The following is a 24,356-nucleotide window of genomic DNA, read 5'->3' as shown; positions in this document are numbered from 1 at the left end:
GCCTGCATATATAGGTATCAGGTGATATCGGAATTGTAAATTAAGAGTGGACAATATCAGAATATCGGATATTGGCAGAAAAGCCAATATCGAGCATCCCTAGTTTTGACTATTCTGTATTTTAAAAGATTTATTGTGTCAGTGATGAGTGTAGCAGAAAACAGAAGCAGACTTGAGGAAAATAATAAAGAGCCAGTTCTTTAGGTTGTTTAAAATATTGGATTTATTCACTAACAATTGCCACAAATAATTAACCATAAATGTTAATAGCCTACTTTAACATATTGTATTTTCATTACACATAACTATTACATAGCCTGTAATAGAAACAAGTGTTAAGATAGTGCTGCACTTGTGTTTCCCTCTTTATGTAAAAGTGCAGCCAGTGAGAGTATTACATTGAAAGGTACGGGCGGAAGTGGCGCTGTGTGTTACCGCTAGCATGCTGCTGGCTCTTGTATCTGCTGCTGCTGCTGCTGTCACTTCATATGGCTCATGCTGCTGCACAGCACCTGCTCAAAGCATAAAGAGATGTGGCAGCTCGAGGATTCACGACAGTGCTGCTTTTTATCAGGAGACATTTCTGGCGAATGCACAGTCACCATGTTACGGAGTATGACAATAGATGGAGTCATTTGAGAGCCATGCGTTTTCTCCCACAGTTGGCAGGCAGGTATTTTCCTACAGCCAGGCGTCGCACTGGGAAAGCATCGTTTCATTTGGCGCTGCCGCTGGCTGCTGATTTAGCATGAATGCTAGCTAACTAATACACAACATGCATGTTTATGTTTGTGCATTGAGGAAACGTTAACCGGCTACGTTAGAGGTTTGTTTTTTTTAATATCATGAATTGTCATTCCCCGCCTCATGGGGGGCACACACACGTCCCTGCTGAAGTCCCAACCTCCAGACAGAAACTCTGAAGTGACTGTTAGTGGTTAGCTTCCATCTCCTAACCCGCTGAGAGGAGACACTGAGAGGACAGCTGACATTTCTTTTAAACTCTACATTGATTAGGTGCTGCTTCTGTCCTGAGTTCGGTCTTGTAGGCAGGTGACAAGAAAGTTCAGGTGTGGACTGACTGTCAGGCAGGATAAATGATGATGATGAGGATGATGATGATGAGGAGCAGCTCTTCAGGACTGTCACAGCTCACCGGCTCTGTGTGAACCCAGGCCAGTCCTCACACCTGCCCGCTGCTCTCCACCACAGGACATTAAAGCATCCTCACACACCCTGCTACCGACTATGAGGACTTTGCTGTCCATCTTTTTGTGTCCAGCTGTGTAGTGAAGCCGCCTGTCTCTCTCTCTCTCTCTCTCTCTCTCTCTCTCTCTCTCTCTCTCTCTCTCTCTCTCTCTGTGTGTGTGTGTGTGTGTGTGTGTGTGGAGGCTTTTTGAAGCAGCAGTGAATCAGTCATGACAAGGCACTTCTCTGGTCTGCCAGCTCTTCAGCCGGAGGATGGACCCAGACAGGAGTAACACACAGCTTCCATGTGCAGGATGTGTTAAAAGCAAGACTTCCTACATGTTTTCACAGCAGTAAGCTCTGAATTACTGAACACACACTGCATACAGGACTCCATGAGACATTACAATAAGGGGACCTGATGTGAGCTCCTTGTGGATTACTGTTGGTGTTGTGATCACACTGCTCTACTCATAATCGTTTACTGTAATTGAATCATTGACTCATTTTTGCTGGAAAACCCCCCCATCTCCCCTGGACTCCACCTTGGGAGGCACAATTTCTCCTCTTAGAGCTCTTGAAGCAAAGTAGATAAAAACCCTTCTTATTTGTCTCTGAGAAAGAACTTTTCGACCATGCACTGAAGACTGAACTGGAAGCCTAAGCGAGAGTCAAGTTTACATGGAGTCAGCCATGCCTGTCACAAAAAAAGGTGAGTGACTATGACGCATAAGATTCCATCCGTTTTCATCCAATCCTGTCAATACTTCATGTGCATGATAAAGATGTTATAACATCACTAATAATCTACATTTCTGCTGTTCATAGTAACAGTTTAAACTGAAGGCTTGGTCATAAAGCCTCCGAATGGAAATGTTCACTATATGGTCAAAAGTTATTTATGGCGTAAAATGTATAAGTTATGCTGTGGTGATGTTCATAGTTTAGATTAGGTCTCGTAGTTTAATTGAATAGAAAAATATTAATAATGGTCACCAGCTGATTGTGTTTGTCTCTTTTACCTGTTTCAACATGACAATGTCTGGTGCACAAAGCCTGCTCCTTAAACACATAGTTTCACCATTTTCTAGTGGAAGAACTTTACTGACCTGCACACACATTGTATTCAGCACCCTGAGACCTGATCAACCAACATGTTATAGCAGCAGATGAATGCTTTAAGTCATGTTCAGTAACAGAAGTGTAATACTTGGGTGTCTGCATACTTTTGGCCATGATCTTCTGTCCCTTCCTGATAAACAGAGCAGGCACATCTATAGAGGAGCTACCCATTTTACTCATCACATTACACATCATAGTGAGTACTGTCAAATGGATACAGCATCAGTCAAAAGTTTGGACACAGACACTTGAATGAGAAAGTGTGTCCAAACTTTTGACTGGTGCTGTATGTGAAGCATACATGTATTATGATATGAAAAAGTAAGCAAGGAAACAGCAGAGCCTGTCTTATCTGCCCCACCCCCCCTCTTCCCACTCCTCCTCTGCAGACACAGCTCGGGCCTTGGGGCTCTTGGAGGAGTACTGCACTAAACTGAGCACGCCGGAGGAGCAGCAGCTCAAGACTGCCATTCAGAGAGTGATGGGGATTTTCAAAAGCAACCTGTTTGAAGCTCTTCTTGGTGAGTCAGTGAAACACAACAATCCATCAAGTGAACTGCTATTTTCTGTCAACTTTGTATTCAAGTGGTTTTCTCCATCTATGATGCTGTATTCAAAGTGTTTCCTCACAGTACTCATGTAATGAGGTTCACTACTGTCCTTTGTTTTAAATGAATGATCTGAGCATCAGTAGTTTGATTTCATAAATGCCACCTGCTGCAGGTTATGGTCACTCTCTAAAATTGAGTGTGTATGTGTGTGTATGTGTGTGTATGTGTGTGTATGTGTGCGTACGTGAGTGCGTGCATGTGAATGAGTGAAACAAAAGGAGTAATGATTTAAGGAAAAAAGTCTTGCTGTCTGTGTTTGCTTCAAAAAGGAAGAAAAAAAGCCAGGCATTAGATCGCTGAACAGTTACAGTAGATCAGCAAAATATGACCCTGCTGTACTGTAACCTTCTACATGTTTACTGTCCTACATTAGAAACAGTATGTACAGAAGCATTCTGGGTATTAGACCATAATGTGATGTCTATATTACAGGCCTGACTGTAGAGTGCACTTGTGTAGCAGACAGTGGTTAATCTTCAGGGTTCTGTTCAGGCGCTATGAGCTCACCTCATAACCTCCAGGCCACTTAAAGGCTTTGACCACCTTCTTCTGTGAAGATCTGGGTTTGTCCAGAAACCATACATTACTGTCTATCAGTCTTTATACATGACTGTCTATCAGTCACTATACCTGACTGTCTATCAGTCTCTATACATGACTGTCTATCAGTCACTATACATGACTGTCTATCAGTCTCTATACATGACTGTCTATCAGTCACTATACCTGACTGTCTATCAGTCTCTATACATGACTGTCTATCAGTCACTATACATGACTGTCTATCAGTCACTATACATGACTGTCTATCAGTCTCTATACATGACTGTCTATCAGTCTCTATACATGACTGTCTATCAGTCACTATACATGACTGTCTATCAGTCACTATACATGACTGTCTATCAGTCTCTATACATGACTGTCTATCAGACACTATACATGACTGTCTATCAGTCACTATACATGACTGTCTATCAGTCACTATACATGACTGTCTATCAGTCACTATACATGACTGTCTATCAGTCTCTATACATGACTGTCTATCAGACACTATACATGACTGTCTATCAGTCTCTATACATGACTGTCTATCAGTCACTATACATGACTGTCTATCAGACACTATACATGACTGTCTATCAGTCACTATACATGACTGTCTATCAGTCTCTATACATGACTGTCTGTCAGTCACTATACATGACTGTCTATCAGTCACTATACATGACTGTCTATCAGACACTATACATGACTGTCTATCAGTCACTATACATGACTGTCTGTCAGTCACTATACATGACTGTACATCAGTCTCTATACATGACTGTCTATCAGTCACTATACATGACTGTCTATCAGACACTATACATGACTGTCTATCAGACACTATACATGACTGTCTATCAGTCACTATACATGACTGTCTATCAGTCACTATACATGACTGTCTATCAGACACTATACATGACTGTCTATCAGTCTCTATACATGACTGTCTATCAGTCTCTATACATGACTGTCTATCAGTCACTATACATGACTGTCTATCAGACACTATACATGACTGTCTATCAGTCACTATACATGACTGTCTATCAGTCTCTATACATGACTGTACATCAGTCTCTATACATGACTGTCTATCAGTCACTATACATGACTGTCTATCAGACACTATACATGACTGTCTATCAGTCACTATACATGACTGTCTATCAGACACTATACATGACTGTCTATCAGTCTCTATACATGACTGTCTATCAGACACTATACATGACTGTCTATCAGACACTATACATGACTGTCTATCAGACACTATACATGACTGTCTATCAGACACTATACATGACTGTCTATCAGTCTCTATACATGACTGTCTATCAGTCACTATACATGACTGTCTATCAGTCTCTATACATGACTGTACATCAGTCTCTATACATGACTGTCTATCAGTCACTATACATGACTGTCTATCAGACACTATACATGACTGTCTATCAGTCACTATACATGACTGTCTATCAGACACTATACATGACTGTCTATCAGTCTCTATACATGACTGTCTATCAGACACTATACATGACTGTACATCAGACACTATACATGACTGTCTATCAGACACTATACATGACTGTCTATCAGTCACTATACATGACTGTCTATCAGACACTATACATGACTGTCTATCAGTCACTATACATGACTGTACATCAGACACTATACATGACTGTCTATCAGTCACTATACATGACTGTCTATCAGTCTCTATACATGACTGTCTATCAGTCACTATACATGACTGTACATCAGACACTATACATGACTGTCTATCAGACACTATACATGACTGTCTATCAGTCTCTATACATGACTGTCTATCAGTCACTATACATGACTGTCTATCAGTCTCTATACATGACTGTCTATCAGTCACTATACATGACTGTACATCAGACACTATACATGACTGTCTATCAGTCACTATACATGACTGTCTATCAGTCTCTATACATGACTGTCTATCAGTCACTATACATGACTGTACATCAGACACTATACATGACTGTCTATCAGTCACTATACATGACTGTCTATCAGACACTATACATGACTGTCTATCAGACACTATACATGACTGTCTATCAGTCTCTATACATGACTGTCTATCAGACACTATACATGACTGTCTATCAGACACTATACATGACTGTCCATCAGATACTATACATGACCATATATCAGACACTGACCTTGAACTCAAATACATTTATGTGGAAAGCAGTTAGAATGACAGTTTGATGTAAAAATGAAGATCGGACAGATATGATTTGATCTCTACAGAAAATCCAACCATTTGTTTATTAGTCTTCCATATGAGAAATAAAGTAACATGTGACCCTGCATCTGCTCTGGTGTGTCCAACAGTACCCAGGATCAAACAGCAGCTAGAACATTTAAGAACCACTTTGTGCTCCACCCCTCAGTGTGTTTGACTGAAGCCATCCCTACATTATGTGTCCGGAACCACAATCAGCATCACTTTCAGTCAATCAGCAGTTGTATGGATCTGTATGTCTGTACTGTCACTTTATTAGTGATGAGTTAGAGGCTGACCACTCAGCCTAACACTGATTTTAGGATTGACACATTGTAGCATATATTGCAGCTGGGACTTAAGTAGGAGCTGAAATAGTTGGTAGGAATGAGACAGATACAGTAGGACAGTATAACATGCAGACTGTGTCTCTGTGTGGTCAGCTGGACTGTGTGCTGTGGTCACACTGAGGATGCCTGAAGATGATGAGTTGTTACATGCATCAAATAGTGACAAACAACATATGAATTTCCTTATCAAAAAGACTGTGGGCTCATTCCAGTTGTGAATTATAAATGAGCCATACTGTACTAGTCACACCAGCTGCCACATCTGTCACATCTGTCACAGGGCACTGATAGGAGCTCCACCCTGACTACACAGTGTGGAGAGGATGATATTCCTCTACTGTAGTCCTGGCTTCGCCTCAGTGCTCAGCCCTGCCCTTATATAACCCTTACACTACTCTAACTGTATTTATATGTCCATCATGACATCATTATATATGACTCAATTTTAATATGACTATAGTATCACTACTGGCTGTATTAAAGGCTGCTGTGTAGGGCAGAAAAACACAGATGAAGTTCCACTAGTTAAATACAGTGTGACTTTCTATGATACAACTTCATTTAAATGTTCTCATGCTGGTCTGTGTAGCATTATGTTGCAGAGTGATGTCATTTCCTGTGACTTCAGGTTTACATATTATGGTGTGTGTGATGAAGCTAGGTGTGAATTGACTACAGATTAAATGCAGTGAGGCAATTATTACTACTTGTGGTCCAGACCAGGAAAACTAACTATAGAGGTGCCAGTATAGCAGAGGAGATACTGGTAGCTCTTACAACACACTGAGTAAAATGTTTAAACAGTTTAATTTCTTTAATAATGAAGTTTGCATGACATTATTGTTTTGCATGGAAGTAGTCTAGGGTAGATAGGGTAACTTTATTGAGCCACCTAGGGGAAACACAGAATTGACACAACAGTATTTTTTAAAGTGATATAAAATAAAATTAAATAAAATATACAATAAAAACAACCTCCAAATACTATATACAATAAACAATAAATATACAATACATTAGTGGGAGTGGGAGGTACTGGGAACTGTGGTATGGTGTACATCAGTCTACAGGCAGCAGCCTCCTGTTAGTTAGTTAGATAGATAGATAGATAGATAGATAGATAGATAGATAGATAGTTAGATAGATAGATAGATAGATAGATAGATAGATAGATAGATAGATAGATAGATAGATAGATAGATAGATAGATCCTTTATTGCCATTGTACATAAGATACAACAAAACTTAGTTTAGCATTCCCATCCCAGCAGCATACATGAAAATAAATGTATATGTATATAAAAATATATATGTATATGTGTATATAGATATATAAATATTAAATTGCAACAGTAGTGCCATATGTATTGTGCTTAGTCCCAGCGTGTGTGTGTGTGCGTGTTGGGAGGAGTTGAGTTGTTTAGTCAGTGTTTGTGGTTGATGCACAGTGCAGTAGTTAAGAACAAACCACTGTGATGTTGGGTTCTGCAGACATAAAGAATGTTCCTACATGAGATTACAGAATGGTTTTTGTCTATGTCTATTGAAGCTCTCAGCTGTGTTTGACTTGAAACCATCTGTTTATCTTTGGCACGCTTGCACACTGTTGCATATCTGTGAGAAACAAACTACATGACTCTCTCTGTACCTGACTGACTCACTATCACACTCCCATCTCCTCACTTCAAACACTGCCATGCTTACTCGGTCCTCCGATGCCCTTTTGTGTGATCTCTGTCAGCAGCCATGTTCAACTATACTTGATCTTGTTGAAACTGTAGACCTTCATGGTTCTGGGCTAAGGCACCAGCACAAATCCTAAAACCCTAACAGCTCGTCTAGAATTTGACAGTCCAGCTTTTCTGCAACCTGCTTAAATTCTGTACCCATGACTTCTGCTCTCCTCTTAATCTCTCACCAAATAAAAACACCAGTGCTAAACAGACCATGATCCAATAGCGGAGTCTGCTTCGTGTATTTCTAATTTTCCTGCAACAAGCAGCCTACAGTAGAGCCTGACTCCTCTTCCCTCTGGTGTCTCAGTGCTGAAATGATCCTCACACCTCTGTCAGAAGTGCTGGCTCAGCTTGTTTTCTGACTCTGCCTGTACCCCCTGACATCTCTTGACCCAACACCAATGTGAATATCAATTCAATCCTGCACTACAAACCTCTCTCTTCATCTCTTTTCCAGCATGTGTGTATTCTTAACACTACTAACTTCCTGATGAGAGGGACATTTATAGTTCTAGGGTGTTGTTTTTTTGGGAGTATTCCGAATTATGTGACTGCTGCTTACCATGCTGATGCTTGAGAAGTATTTTTAGTTCACCATCTTACACTCAGCATAATACACTCTTCAGTTGATTTCAGGTGAGGGAAAAGCTGAGCTGTGCAGTTGTACACTACACATGTGGTCTACAGTAACATAAGATTGCATCTGGGTATTTTTTGCATTGATTTTCTTTTCTTTTCATGCATCTGGAAAAAGAAAGAGGAGATTTGAATAGGTGTGCAGGCTTTAATTTACACTGTGCCTGTACTGTATAGGATGTTGTCTCCTTATCTTTAGCTCAGCTCATCAGTGTTTCTGAATAAAGCAACACTTGAAGTGCAGATATTCAGTATGCTGATTTGTTTAGCATGAAGTTGTTGTGTTTTAGTCCTATGGTGTAGTAGTATTCCTGTATTAGTTTCTCCCCATCTTGGACTGCTGTTTGATTTGTTTTCATCTGCTAGTCTGTATCATCTCTGAGGGGAAACTTAAGCATCTACACAGGGAAAGATATTAGTACACAGCTTATATTAACACTCATAAAACCCCAAATAAACAATGACCCGCGTATATTAACAAAGTTTCAAATCAAGTAATAATCCAAAATAAACATTGTCTTGATAATAAATATAGACAAACTCCATTAGGATATGTTTTTAATGTCGTGTGGATTTCATTGTCATGTCTAATCTTTCTCTACGTGCACTTTGAATGCTTACATAATATCCTGCAACAGATGTTCTCCCCGAACACGCTCGTATGTTGACTCATAAAGCTATGGAGCACAAGCTGTCATTACAACGTAATATTGATCAGTGTTTATCTCTGAACAACATAGAGTAAGCTATCTGGGTAACTAGTTGTTGGTCGGTTAGATTGTTAACCATTACCAGGCTTTAGTGTGCAGTATTGTTATACACACGCACGGACGCACGCACGCACACACACACACACACACACACACACACTTGTGACCACTCTCTTAGCATAGATAGGCTCTGGACATCTTGTTAGTTCCTTTGGCAGTGATGAGGAACAATAGGTCTATGCAATGTAATCAAACACAGTTACAACTCTGCGATGGAATAAATGCCTCCTGAAATAGATGTAATCATCTTACAAAGCATTAGGTGCTGTCTAATCTGGCCAGTGGCGTGGGCGCCCTAGCTAAACCCCATCACTGCAGAGTGGATCCATGTGTGGATTAACCCATTCATCATCCCCACTACTCCTCAGTCACTCATCTGCACGGTTGAAGGACTTACTGATCTGCCTCCAGCTTCATACCTCCTCTGGTTCAGTACAGCTGAGCCTTCCATTCTGTCACTATGTTCAAATGTGTGTGTTTATGAGTGAATACCTGCACCACTAATGACATCCACAGCTTCAGCTACACTCTCTGTTTAGTTCTAATTAGCTGTTAGCATGATATCATGCTAATGATAACGATGATGAACAAAGTAGACATTATAGTGAATTAGTTATTGTGTCATGTACATGCTAAACATCAGCATGTCAGCATTGTCACTGTGAACATGCTGGTGTACAAAACAATACATATGAATTATATGATGATGGTTACATGTGTCTGGGATGTATAATGCTTTCCTAGCACTCATACTTGAACTTAGTGCAGTATATCTGCTCTGTTGCTTTCTTCTGCTAGTTTATTCTTTGTTTCTTTAAGGAGTTTTTAAAGCGTCACTTTGCTTGACATTTAACACTGACAGAACAATGATATATGGAGAAACAGTGGAAAGTAACTAAAAGTTTTGTTTGGGAATTGAAGGCTTTTCTTGATGAGATTAAAATGCAAACAAATTCATCATATATTTATCTGCTTTGATTGGATTCATAGCCTGTTGACTGTTGTAGATAGCCTTGGCAGAGCTGGTATAATATGTGATATAAAAAGATTGCATCTGATGGTGGAGCTGTAGGGTTTTAGGGGTTAAGCAAAGGACAGAGATAGCACAAAACCATTCAAGTACATAGTGCAGTCAGGAAACTTTATTGTTCTTCCACTGTGTGATTCATCATGAGATGGAACATTGTGGAGACATCCATTCTTTCACAGTGACTGTGCTAGTTCTCAGCTCATATTGATGTTGATGCTGTAATTAAAGGTCAGAGTCAAACTTTTGGTAGCAAAACTTAGTACATGCTGAACCAGAGTGTTACTGAAACATCATTGTTGATCAGTATCAGCTGACAGCTTCACCTACTTCCACGGTGCATGGAGAAGGAAACAAAGTGTGAGGAAAGTCAAAGCTCCAGAAACACTTGTAGTGTAGAAAACTTTATTAATAACCTATAACTGTACTTTTACCATGTAATCATTGAGCAGTCCTATTCAGTCAAGACAATGAGCTCATAATACTTATGTACTTTTACTGTAATACTTTAATTACATCAAGCTCATAATATGTAGCTCATAATAAGTATTTTACTATCACTCTATTGGTATTTTTACTTAAATAAAGGATCTGAATACTTCTTCCACCACTGCATATCACTTTTCTGTGTGCTTATGAAAATGTCATTATTCATGTCATTCATATTTAACTCGGCTGCTATGTAGAAATTCTCTTTTCTCTTCTCTTGCATGAACAGAACATTGGCTGTGCTTATTTTGGCAGTAAATATTTAGCAGTATATTGACCTCACAGTAAAACATATGTGCTCAAAGCTGTGCTGAAAGCTCTGTGAAATGATGACTAGTCAGTGTGCAACCTGGTCTGCTTTGCTGTGTCCCTTAAAAGACCTCCATCCAGTGCATATAGTATTTTCAATACTTTATACTTAAGCAAAACAACTCTATATTTAGTCTGTTTTATTATCCCCTGCAGTATATCATTCATATCATACTCTACCTGTAACAAACTCCAGTAGCAGGTGCATACCAGAATAGAAGGCTCAGGTGGGATTGAGAGAGTCCTGATCTCATAACTGTTGTCAGCCAATATGTGCCACAAAGATTGTTAATGAGCTCTGTCTTTCACTGTCTGATGAGGGTGGTCAGTCTTTTTTAATAGGACCTGTCTCTCTGCTCTGCTGTCTGAAAGAACCTTTCCTAGGAGGCTTCATTGTCTTTAATCTACTCTGTGTTAATTGAATCTTTCTCAGGCAGACTGGTGACACTATTGGGAGTTAACATGGTGCTACAGTAATGACAGTGTGTCCTAGTGTGAAGTCCTCAAGTTTGGTGTCTCCTTGTATTTCCATGCTGTCAATATGTGTGGAGTCTAAAAGTCTGAGATTGCTACTAATCAAGATAATTCTGATTAGTTTTTGTATTTGGTTTGTCCCCGTTTTTTAATGACAGCATGCACTCAAGCTGGCATGGACTCCACAAACCTGATGAGCCATTTTATCCCAGTGTGATTTGACAATGTTCCAAAGAGCTTCTCGTGATGTATAAGAATGCTTGGCTTAAAGGTCTTAAAGGGCCCGTATAAATGTTCAATAGGGTTGAGGTTTTAAAATTGGTGTTTATTTTGGCGCTTTCTGTTGACATCACATCCCGCTTTGAGTATACCCAATCAGCACAGAGTAAACCTCAAGCCCCACCCAGGAATTTTTTGAGGCCACACAGATTACATACCACAAGGCAGGGACTTGTTTTGCCCCCATAAAATTTCCAGGAGTGTGTCCTTCAGGGACGGTTTCTGCTATGGAGACACATGCCAACGGTCACAACCCCATAAAATGACCCCCGAAGTTAAAAAAATAGTAATTAGTTAAAATAAACCAAATTTCAGCATCATTTATAAAATATTTTTTCTGTCCTTTTTTCTGTCCATTATTGAAATTCAGATTAAAATGCTTCAACAGTGACATCTGCAGGGCAGGAAAGAGGGGAAAGAACAGTGTGTGTGAGCAGTGAGAGGAGAGGAAGCAGCAGAGGAAGACTGCAGTTCTCCAGAAGGCAGGATCTCTTATATTAATGTCCTTCATTTATTTTCATGCTAATCTTTTATTGGCCAAAACACACACAATGATGCACCGAGGGAGGATGCAGAGTACAATATTGACATTGTATTGGTCTGTGTGCAGCAAGGCAATATATGAATTCATACAATAGCATATTAGAAAAGAAATAAAAATTGGCATATTGTGAACTATGTCTATACAACAGTCAGCCCTGAAAATCTGTTAAGGACTGTTGTTAAGCTAACAGGAGAGTGAGTTTGGACTGGGCAGCATGGCAGCTACAGGACACCGTCAGGAGCGGATAGACAGTTCCGCTCTGCTGGCACAGGCTTGGGCCTTGCTGTCTGGACACACAGCAGTACTATGGCAGCGTGTGGTGCTGGCCCGACATGCTGCTGCTGCTCTGAAGTGAACTCCTCTCAACAGTAGAAAGTTAACAACGTAATTAAAATGAAACAGTTATGCAAAACTGTTTGATGGTTCATGTCTGTGTTTTCATGAAGGAACATGAAGCATCACGTGGCAGATCCTGAGATACTAAGCTCAGTGAGTGTGGAGAACAGGATTTGGGGGTTAACTGTGTCAAATGCAGCTGTCAGATCTATGAGCAACAGAGCTGAGGACTGACCAGCAGCTCTGTCTGAACACAGTGATTCTCAGTCTCTGTTAGAGAGCCTTCGTTTAAAGCCAGGCTGATTTGGGTCATACAGACTATATTTCTATATACTAAGAAGATTTATGAGAAACACATGCAAATCATGTGATACATTAGTTTTTCTGAGAACATGATTTTTTTGGCACACTAGAACAATATCAATTTGAAATGAACTTTGTTGACCTTAGTTGGTAAAATGACACATTCTGATACATTTTGAACAGACCCAAGCAATGTTGTTGTTTCCTCCTGACATTCAGCTTTGAATGTATAGTAAAGTGCAAACAGAATCTCAAGTTCAGGTTCTCCTGATGAGTATTACACCGCATCCTGACTGACATACAGCGAGCGAGCGAACCGGCGATAAAATCTTGCATGAAACTGTCCTGATATGCAGCGTGACGATTTTATTGCGAGTATATTCCAAACCAATCAAATTATTGAGGGGCTAGCTAGCTATTCAACAGGAAGCAGCATGTACATTTCAACCAATAAAAAGTGTTTAGGGGCGGGACATGGCCGTGAAATTTTGTCCAGATAGAGACAGAGCGAGCGATTTTTTTGAGGGGTGGGCTCCATCGCTGGACAGGGCGATGTCGCTCGCGGCAAGTCAGGAAAGGCTGATTGAAAACTCATGCATTTTAATCACTTTTTCTCACTCGCTGACTTGCTCGCTCGCGTCGCCGTATGTCAGGATGTGGTGTTAGGCAAGGCAAGTGTATTTATATAGTACAGTTCAGCTCATTTCAAGACAAAGTGCAAAAGAAACGCTGTGAAAGCACATTTAAATACAATTTAAAACAGTCAGTAAAGAGGCACACTAAAATGTGTTTTTGGGCTGTTAATTAAATTATATGACTGTACTATGATGAAACACATCAGTGATGGTCTTAATATAACACTGACACACATTTATATAAAAAAAAGACATTTCATAGGTTGAAAATGGCTCAACCTGTAATCAGATCTGAAAAGGCAGAGAAAATGCTGACATGGACCATTTGGGAGTTTACTCCATCATGAAATCTATCTAAATGATAGAATAACATCCACCTCCCCCAGCCCCACGCTCACTTTCAAATATATGCTGATTGAGAGAGACAGTTTTAGCTTCACCAGCTAATGGCAGCTAACAATGGGGCTGAGCTGCTGGAGGGGCTGCTGGCAGCCACAAAAACAAGTGAAATCCTTTTCTCCCCCTGCAGCTCTTCAACCATCCGGCTGTCTGTTCATGTGGTTATCAGCGGGTACAATCTTGTTTTAAAACGTTAAATTGTGGTGTAACTGGAGCTCTGCTAAATCTGTCTCTCCTGTCCTGAAATGACTTCTGGCTCATTTAAATGTTTCACACTGTTTGTCTTCCTCTCATTATTGGAATAATAAAAGAGTTATGGCAGACCTACAGTTTTCTGTGAGTTTGTTCCAGGTATGTTTGGCATAAAACAGCAAACAGTGCTTCTCCATGTTTAGTTTTGACTCTGGGGACAAGAAAGCAGACCTACCCCAGATGATCTGAGAGGTCTGGATGGTTAATAACATAGCAGCATATCAGAAATGTATTTTGGCTCTAAACCATTCAGTGCTTTGTAAACCAAACAGGAGTATTTTAAATCAAGTCTTTGACAGACAGGAAGCAAGGGTTAAGATCTGAGAACTAGAGTGATATGATCCACTCTCTTGGTCTTAGTGAGGATTGGAGCAGCAGCGCTCTGAGTCAGCTGCAGCTGTCTTATTGATTTCTTTTTCTTTTAGGGAGGCCTGTAGAGACACAGCGATAGTAGTTGAGTCCACTGAAGATAAATGCATTGACACATTTTTGCATATCCTGCTGAGACAGAAGTCCTCTAATCCTTGATATATTCTTAAGCTGATTGTGTAATTGTCTTAATGTGGATATTGAAATTCAGGTCTGAGTCCATGACTACACCAAGAATTCTGGCTTGGCTTGTGGTTTTTCATAGTACTGATCGAAGCTGAGTGCTGACTTTTAATCATTCTTCCCTGGTGTAAGGTCTGGTGTTAGTCAAGACTGAGTGTTTTAATGATGTTGATCAGCTGGTAATATTGGTGAGTCCTGCAGCTGTGGAGTGACAGCTAATACTCCTCACCACTTCAGGCTCTTGGGGAGTTGTGGTCTTCCATATCTTTCAGTGCAGATTTATGCAGGTTCTGATTTTGTTGCATCCTTAATTTCAGTGTATTCTACAGGATATCAGAAAAAACCTATACGTTAAAGTAAAGTCACACTTTGGTCTTTTATGTAGATGAATGTAAACATCCAAAACATGGCTCATTGGCCGTGGCTATGACTGAACTGAAAAGTTTAGTTATGCTGCAGTGGAAAAGGAAACTTTCTGTTTTTACATTGGGTCAGGACACCAGCTGACAACTGTTTTATGTTGATTTATGGTAATGGTATTTATGCTAACTGTGTGTAAAGCAGTTGAGCCAACGCTGCAAGCATTAAAGAGCAACATCATCCTAAGAAGAATGTCTTTGAAGACAGCGAGCGGTATCCAGGTGTGTCCGGTTTGCCCAACTGGTTACAAAGAGACATAAACAACAGAGAATACACAATCCACTGTCGTAATGTGGTCAACAGGCAATTTCACTCCTGATGCTCACCTTTTAAAAGCATGTGGTTAAGTCCACCATGTCCTGTTAAATAAAGTCAGAAATGCAAAGTTCATAGACCAATATACTGTAGTGGGATGTCTTGCCTCATCTGGCATAGCTGCTCTACCAAGCCTTCCTTCAACTCTTAGACCATCTTCAAGTATGGGATTGAGCTTATAGAGGTGACTAGTCTTCTTCACATTGTCCCCTTTCTGCAAACTGGTTATCTCATCTTGAAAATCTCTTCCATTGACAAAAGCAGACTATTGAAGTTTCTACCATGTCAGTCTCTTCAACTGAAAGAACCTCTTGAAGCCTGAGCTTTGACACTCTGCATCTTTCCCTGTAGCCTTTTGCAAAGCCAGGCTGAGAAAGAATTGCTTTCGATTGCTTCCTTTTTTGGCCAAGATCCAATACCAAACTTCTGAATCTGAGAAGCCAACCATCAATTTCAAATAACAGGAGAATTGACTGATAAAACGACTGACACAACTGAGTTTGTTTGCTCATCTGGAGAGACCTTCCCAGAGACGTCAAGGTTTATTGGCCACTTACAGTACTTTTAAGCTCAACAAGAAACTTCCAAAAAACCCCAAAGTGTCAGCTTTCAACCACTTCTCTGGAAGCCAAGTCTTTTGCTATAAACTTTTTAAGCCTTAAAGTTTCGTTAAAAGATGTAATTCAATACAAAGATATTATATGTCCAAACACAAGTGCCTTTCCCATTATAAATGCACAATGCACCGGCTGTGGCTCAGGAGGTAGAGTGGTCCTACACCAACTGTAAGATTGGAAGTTCAATTCCCGGCTCCTCCAGTCAACATATCGATGTGTCCTTGGGCAAGATACGTAACCCCAGATTGCTCTTTAGGGCTGCACCAACGGTATGTGAATGTGTGTGAATGGTTAGTCTCCTCCAGATGAGCAGTGTGGGTGTCTGTCATCAGTGTATGAATGTCAAAAAGGTCAAAAAGACTACAAAAGTGCTATATAAGTACAATCCGTATACCATTTACCTGTCTGTGGATGTTATGCAGTAAAAGTCACTGTTTCATACCCATCCTTGCTTGTGTCCATAAAATGGAAAGGTTTCAAGCATCTGTCAACCTTACAATCCTCAAGCTGATTGAGCTCTTCTAGCCAGACTGTCAACTCTTGAACAGCAGTGACTATCAAAGCATCATTTCAACTCAGCTGTCTTCTATCCAAGTTTTGAAGGATACTTTTTGCACATTCTTTAGTACAACAGGTGCCAATGTTCTTTCCATAGGCAAAGTGCCACTGTCCAAGACCAGATTCTTAACCTCCATGAATCTTTTCTGTTGAGATATAGCAGTAAGCACAGTGTGTCTGTTGCTAGTCCATTTGGTGAGCTGAAAGACTCCTTTAGCACAAAAAGCACAACGTTCCTGATAAAGTAATAGCGCCTCCTCTTCAGAACCAACTGATACAAGGCAGTCATCAACATAGAATTTATGCAGAATGGTATCAACAACATTTAGACTGAACTTCCTCTGGTTATCGTTCCTTAGGGAAAAATTTAGCTGACTCTAAGGATGCACCTTCTCAGCACGTCATTGGTATCAGTCAATAAAGGCTTTAGAAGTAATTATCTGCATTGGCCTGAAATAAATGTTTCTGCCAATGTGACAGGCCAATATTTTTGCCTTTCTTTTTCCACCTTGCTGTGTTGTTTCACCCTGATGGTCCTGGTGCTTCCTCTACAGGCTCTAGTTCACTCAACTGCCCAGCAGACCTGCTGCTTCTTCCCACTTTAACCTGAATAACAAACCGGGACTTGGTCCTCTGGTTGTATCCACATGGAGAGCCACGGTTGTCCAGGCAATTTTTATCAAAACAAAAACTATGGCTGTGCTCCTGAGCCAATGGCTCCACCCACTTGATGACACAAAAACAACAAATGGCTTTAACTAAAAAAAAAAAACCAAACACCTAATGTGACTATGCAGCTAAACCCTGACAGGAGAATATATTAATTAACAAAAAAGTACTTGTGTATGTGTGTATAGGCCATACCTCAATTTCAGTAGATATGATAAATGAACCATAGTCGTAGGCTGGGAATGAATGAGTGTAGTAGATGTATAAACTGTTACACCCCAATAGTGTCAATCCATGAGCTCCAGTTTCCTTGTTTGTAGTGTTCTGCAGTGATCCCAGAAATCCAGCTTTAACTAAACTTTTCCATTTATCAACACTTCTGATATTTTTCTGTTGACTAATTGTTGCAGCTGACTGGCAAACAAAAACACCCCCCAAAACTCCCCCCAAATAAAACAAGCTGCAGGAGGCCAAATTTAAAAGAAAATTGGTGGCGCACACAAAAAAATTAAATTCCACTTCTGTTTAGCACTCTTTCATGTTCTATCCCACAGCGCTGCAAAACTGATTTTACTTAAAAATGTATTTTTATGCATCAGTGCAAACAAATGAAAGACAAGACACAGAAACAACATAGAGAATACACAGTCCAGTGCCTTATATATTTTTATTGCACCACTCCTTTATTGCAAAGTTGAATTCTTTAACTTCTACCTCACAGTTTTGCCAACTGTGACCACTATGTAACAATATTAGTAACAGTCTGGACATACAGTTTTACAGTGCTAGAGTCTCTAGGAATAGTAATATCAGTCTGTCAGTCAACAACGGTTTGAAGGATATCTTTGAAGACATTTTACATATATCCAGCTGTTTTTGGTCTTTAGTTTGACATCCTGCCAATACTGAATGGATTGTTATGAAATTTGGTACACATATTCATGATTCCACTTTAACTTGTTCTTTACTTTGGTTTATGAGTGTTTAGTGCCAAATGTAGTGGCAAATGTTAATATGACAACACTTTAAACTATGCATGTATATTATTCAATCATGTCATATATTTCTTCCACAAGTGGACACACCCTTTGAGCAGAGGTTATTTGGTTTGGTTGTAAGTGATCAATGACCACAGCTGTTATTGTTATCAGCCTAGATTTACATATTTAGCTGCCATATTGTCAGTATCGCAAACATCTAAAGACTGTTCAAAATCAATTCATTCTGTAACATACTGATAAAATGATTTCAACAAGTATACATTGTTATAACATTAGATTTATCTGCTTTTTTAAATAATATGTTTCATCTCTTATGCCTTTCAGCACTGGGTTTTGCTTACAATCTCTTACTAACCAAGGCAATGTTATAATACCGTCATAGATAATATATATATATACCATAGGTTGATGTCAGGGTAACATTAAACATGGATACATTCACATACTTAAATGTACATTGACACTTTAATTTAATATCATATTCGTTCGTCTTTCTGGAACACTGACATACTCCAATACAGTTAAAGATATGGAAGTTAAAGACCTCCTTCTGTACCAAATAGTGACCCACAGTAAATAGTACGTGGAGATGTAGAGGCTAAACTCCTACCAATCCCCCTCACATACCTTATAATATTAATGAGGTGAATTGTGCTATGGCTGCTTGATTGGCGCATTTTATGAATGACTCAGTGTGACTCTTACTGTTCCATGCTAGGTCAGAGGTTATGGGAGTCATCGGTAGGTTTTAAGGGTTTCATGTGTACTTAACGGATTACAGGACTTCTCTAGGGCTTTAGATCAGATAGATGATCTGTTTGAGATAAGGTCAGGGCACATAAAAATGTACTATGGTTTGTATATATGAACAACAACATACTGTATATGTGTGCATTTTAAAGATCACTTTCATATTGCCTTGATTAATGTTATCCAGTATAAGACATTTTACCCATACAGAGTCTCAGTCTTTTAATGTGGTTCAGTTGGACTTTAACTTGAGCATTTGTGTTATATCAACAATGTTCGATGTTCCTGTAGCAGCAGTATTGTTCAGTGACTCAGTGGACATGAATGAAACAGAGATTGTTATTGATACATTGAGGAACACATAGAGATACACAGATACATGGAGAAATGTCCTTGCCCTCTTAAGAATAGATGTAGAAAACTCTGCCATCTAGTGGAGGAAGAGAGACATGGAATGAGTTATGTTGAAGCATCCATAGTATTTATGTCCTACCACCAGTGAACATGGCTGACTGTACAGTGAATTAAACGTTTTATATACCACCCTGTTCATTCAGTGATAGTGGGTAACAGTGTTCAGACCTGGAAAGCCTTTTATGTATGTTTAGAACACATTCACCCTCATCTTCACACCCACAATCCATAAATCTTTGCAGTTGTCATAAGTCATCAAGTCTAACACTATTCAGAATTGAATCCAGCATTTTGGAGCATATGAATGTTAAAATCTCTATTAAAGGTTTACTGATGTGAAAGTTTAATTGATAGATGGATGACAATTGACAGATTTTTAAGATTTCAATGTTGGATGTTGTCACCAAAATTTCAAGTATTTTCCCCTCTTGTGAGAATCAGTTACCTTTTGTTTTGATTAAATGATATGCAGGATAACTGCTGGCATACACATACTATAACTTGGTCATACTTCAGATTTACTATTTTTATACTTGTAGTGGAATTTGTTTTGATAGTGTTAGTGTTTCACAAAATGTCTGTTGTCCTAATAGGGCTGGGCGATTATGGCAAAAATCAAAATCACGATTAATTGAACTTTTAACCTCGATTAGGATTAATGAACGATTATCTCCACCATTGATGAACAATGATGTATTTTCACAGTTTCTTTAGTTTGGTATTTTCCACTGCTGCCCTCACACATGAGTATCTTTAGGGAGTGAAAATAAAGATGTTTTAAGGTATGACGCTGTGGTTAATGTCTAGTTTACTTGATTAGAACTATGTAAAGATCATGGTTTGAGTTCAAATGATCACTGGAGACAAGTTTTCAAATTCCTTAAAGATATGCAAGATATGCATTAAAGATATGGCAACAGTGAACACCATGATTAATTGACATGAGCAAGATTAAGTCGATTCGAATTTCTAAATATCGGTTTCGATTATTTTCGATTAATTGCCCAGCCCTATGTCCTAATGATTGCTTCTAAGCCACTTGACATTAAAAAACACAAAATGACTGAGTGAATGAATTTGCAAGTCAATCTTGGGTCTAAAGGGCTACTTTCTCGCCTAAAAAGGTTAGAAATGTGGATAAAGTGGTATATTTACAGAGTTAGAGCTAAAATAAAATCCGCTTCAGCCTGCTGATTTCAGCTTGGGTAGGAACGAAATGCATTATGGGTTTTTCGTTCGTAGTTTACTGACTGGTCTGCTCACGCTGATCAGGCTACAGAAACAAGCAATCATTTTGAGTTGGGAGCTAGCTAGCTAATCGATTACACACCACTCAAAGAAAGACTTCCAGTTGAAGACTGGCTAACGTTAAATACTGTTGTAAAATTAATTGGTCGAAATTAGTCGTTACCCTGTATGATTCATCACTTGACATGGCACAGGCTGATCAACTGACAAACTCGGCAACGAACCTGGCAACCCGACTGCTGGAATTATTTTTGGTTGTTGCGACTACGATCTCGAGACACTAGATGGCGGTGTTCTGCTCATTCTCCATATTCAACCTTTAACTCCTCACAGTGATTACAACAGCATTTAATATGGACCTGATTGTGGATAGCTTTAATTGCTTTGACACCAAATGCATTCAGTGACCACATCTTTCAAATAACCTAAATGGCTTTCTCACTCACACTCATCTACTACCAAAACTGTGTTTCTGTGTATTTACCGGCCATTTTACACACTTGCATGCTATTTTTAAAAACCTCAAAACATCACACAAAAGTTACTGTAAATAAACTGCAACTAGCTTCTATCTACCACGGCTACTTCTGAAAAATGAAAAAAACGTTAATTGGACCACTTTATATCTGTAGTCAACCCACACAGCAAGGAGGTGCCATTCTTTTTGTTGTGATGGAATCATGGTTAATAAGATAAGATAAGATATTCCTTTATTAGTCCCACAGTGGAGAAATGTACAGTATTGCAGCAGCACGTAGATAGCAAAAATAGAAAGAGTAAATGATGAATAATGCAAATAAAGGTTATTTGAGTGTCAGTGTTTTTAGGTCATTGACAAAGATTCCTGTTGGGAGTTTAATGTTGTCAGTGTTCTGGTTCCAGAGTTGATCCTGAGATGTGTAAGAGATGTTTTGTCTGCATTAGATCATTTTGGATGTTACGATGGATGTTTTTGGGGGTTTTTTAATCTCAAACTTGTGAAAAAGCTATGTAATGGAGGAAGGGAAATTTCACAGTTTAACAATAAACTTTATGGTATAAAATGACATTAGTGCACTGAAACAATAAACTTTAATATGTTTAATAAGGGGATTTTATCATTATAAATATGTATAACTGAAAACACACATAGAACAAAAAACATATGTATGTGTATATTCAACTTGTATTAAGAAAAAGGATAAAATATACATAAAATGTTGCCTATATAACTATATAATGCATATCAGACAATATATTTGTGATAGGCCAGTATGGGCGCAGGGTTTGGCTCTGGCTCTAATCTTTAAACAGTAATGTCCCCCTACCATCAAGGAAATGTTGCATCTGTTCATGTAATGTGACAGTATTGCCATGGTGACTGCTGTATGAGGACATAGGTTGCTGCAGAAACTAGTGACAAACTAATGATGAAGACAGGTGTTGAAATGTCAAGTGTGTTCCTGCTTGTGCCCACACAACACATCATCTCAGTGACATTTCAGACATCACTCATCTGCTGTGCAACTTCTGTACATGAGTTTAATGTGAAGCTCTAAGTTAAGGTGGTGGACACAGATGTACAGTATTTTTAGGTGGAGTCAGAGGTCCAGTAGAGGGAGCCAACAGACTGGGTTTACTGTTGTTTACCTCCAGCTTCATTGTGGAGGCTTTGCTCCTGTTGTTAAGAGTGGTGAAAAAACACATCAACTCATTTTTCTGAGCTAAACCTCCCACATGCATCCACATCCGTTTTTGAATAGTTGAGGTGTGAATAGTGATGAAACCACAGTAACACTTTTAATCATGATAATGCCGACCATACATGTTTTGTGTGTTTTACCTGTGTAGTTGAATAACGTGTTATCTAATATGAATGTTGTGCATCTGGTGCGCTGCATGATCCTCATAGCAAGAACAGTTGCAGATCTCAGTACTTTATTATAGCACACTGTCAGATAAGTTATTCCTCCCACACTTATGAGGTCATTAACACACCTACACACTGAGCTGACCTGCTGCAATGGACCATGTCTTACCTCAGCCTCGTGGCTGACCTCACAGGAAATTGCAGCAGCACACGCGTAAGAGCTGTACATTACCATTTTCAGACTCCCATCATGCTTGGGGCGATGTGTAGGCACAGAATTGAAATGAAGCTGTGGGTTATAATCCATCACTTACTTTATTCTCCTCATGTAGTGTCACTGCTAACTTTCATTTTGTTGCAATGAATACCACAATGTTCAGGGTTTTCTCAGTCAGGTAAATATGTATTTATCTGCAGTGCATTATTCATTTGGAGTTGCATGAAAGTAATGTCAAAGTCAGTGTGTGATAGAAATTAGGTTGTGAAGAACTAAGCATGGACTAGACATGGAGTAGACCCATGAATTGGCAGATTATTGGTTCATTTGTCAGCCAATAAATAACAATAAATGACAGTAGATAAATGTCAATTATATGTTTTTTTGATATAGAGTGTTGGACACAGATCTTTCTGTATGTTATGTGTTCATTATGATACCTTCAAAAGTTTTTAAAACTCATATCTGTTCAGGCTATAGCAGAGGTCTCCTTGATGAAAATAATACCTGTATTCAGTAAATTACAGCATGTGTCAAACTGAAGCCGGGAACAGTTTTGGAACTGTAACATGCCTGCAACATACTTGCTTGTGAAGGCAATGATATCTAAATAATCCTCTGATGTAGTATTGTGTAACATTGTTGGACTCAGGATGAAAGCAGAATCAGAACCAATTTTTTATTTTATTTATTTTAGTTCCATGCATTCTTTTTTTTTTTAGAACCTGGTGCCTACATTTAATTACATTTGAGGTATCATGTGTTTAGCTATATATTCTGTACATATAATATTATCACTCAATATGTCGATTATGTAGTCATTGCACAAGATCGCACTTCGGAGTTTGGATGATATTCTTTAGCACAGGGTCTCATTTAGCTGTGAAAATAGAACATAATAATATCATGAAAACAATTTGATAGAGCTTTTGTTAAGAGTTTTCTAACAATACTGCATCACATTCCAAAGAGATGATACAGGCCTAGAGAAATGATGATTATGCTAATTAGATATTTAGACTGAGAAGTTGAAGTCATTATTCTCTGTTCTTATTATGCACACTGTGTTAATAATGGTGTACTCATACAGTTTCAGGGTTATCAGGAAAGGCACAATGATCCCAGTAATTTATAATACAGTTGGTGACAGTTATATTTCAACTATTGTTTTCATGAATTAATGTATTATCAGTGTCAGTGTTTTTCCTGTGTTATCAACCACTCACTATTCTTCTTATTAAATCCACTCTGTTTTTGTTGGTTTTTAACGTCACTCAGCATTAAGTGGATCTAGTTTTTTTCTCTTGCTATTTAATATATCAGTCTCAGATCAGTGGTCTTCAGATGCAGATCTAACCAGGTGTCTTTTTGGAAGTTTTGCATGATACTAGTACCAGATTGCAATACTGACATGCTGTTAAATCATCGTTTTTATAACAACTTGGATCTTTTTTTT

The 24,356-nt window shown here is 39.0% G+C and overlaps 1 protein-coding gene across 1 annotated transcript in view; it reads left to right on the top strand.

The window, feature by feature from the left end:
- Positions 1–1,881: 1,881 nt before the first annotated feature.
- The window catches only part of dlg2 (discs, large homolog 2 (Drosophila)), a 199,361-nt gene continuing 176,886 nt past the window's right edge, over positions 1,882–24,356 (top strand). The window contains exons 1-2 of the mRNA XM_053332042.1: positions 1,882–1,900; positions 2,700–2,831. Coding sequence (XP_053188017.1) covers positions 1,882–1,900; positions 2,700–2,831 — 151 coding nt within the window. The remainder of the gene's footprint in view (positions 1,901–2,699; positions 2,832–24,356) is intronic.

This window comes from Scomber japonicus, chromosome 13 (genome assembly GCF_027409825.1).
Source record: "Scomber japonicus isolate fScoJap1 chromosome 13, fScoJap1.pri, whole genome shotgun sequence".
NCBI classification, from domain to species: Eukaryota; Metazoa; Chordata; class Actinopteri; order Scombriformes; family Scombridae; genus Scomber; species Scomber japonicus.
This window is presented reverse-complemented; position numbering and strand designations above follow the sequence as displayed.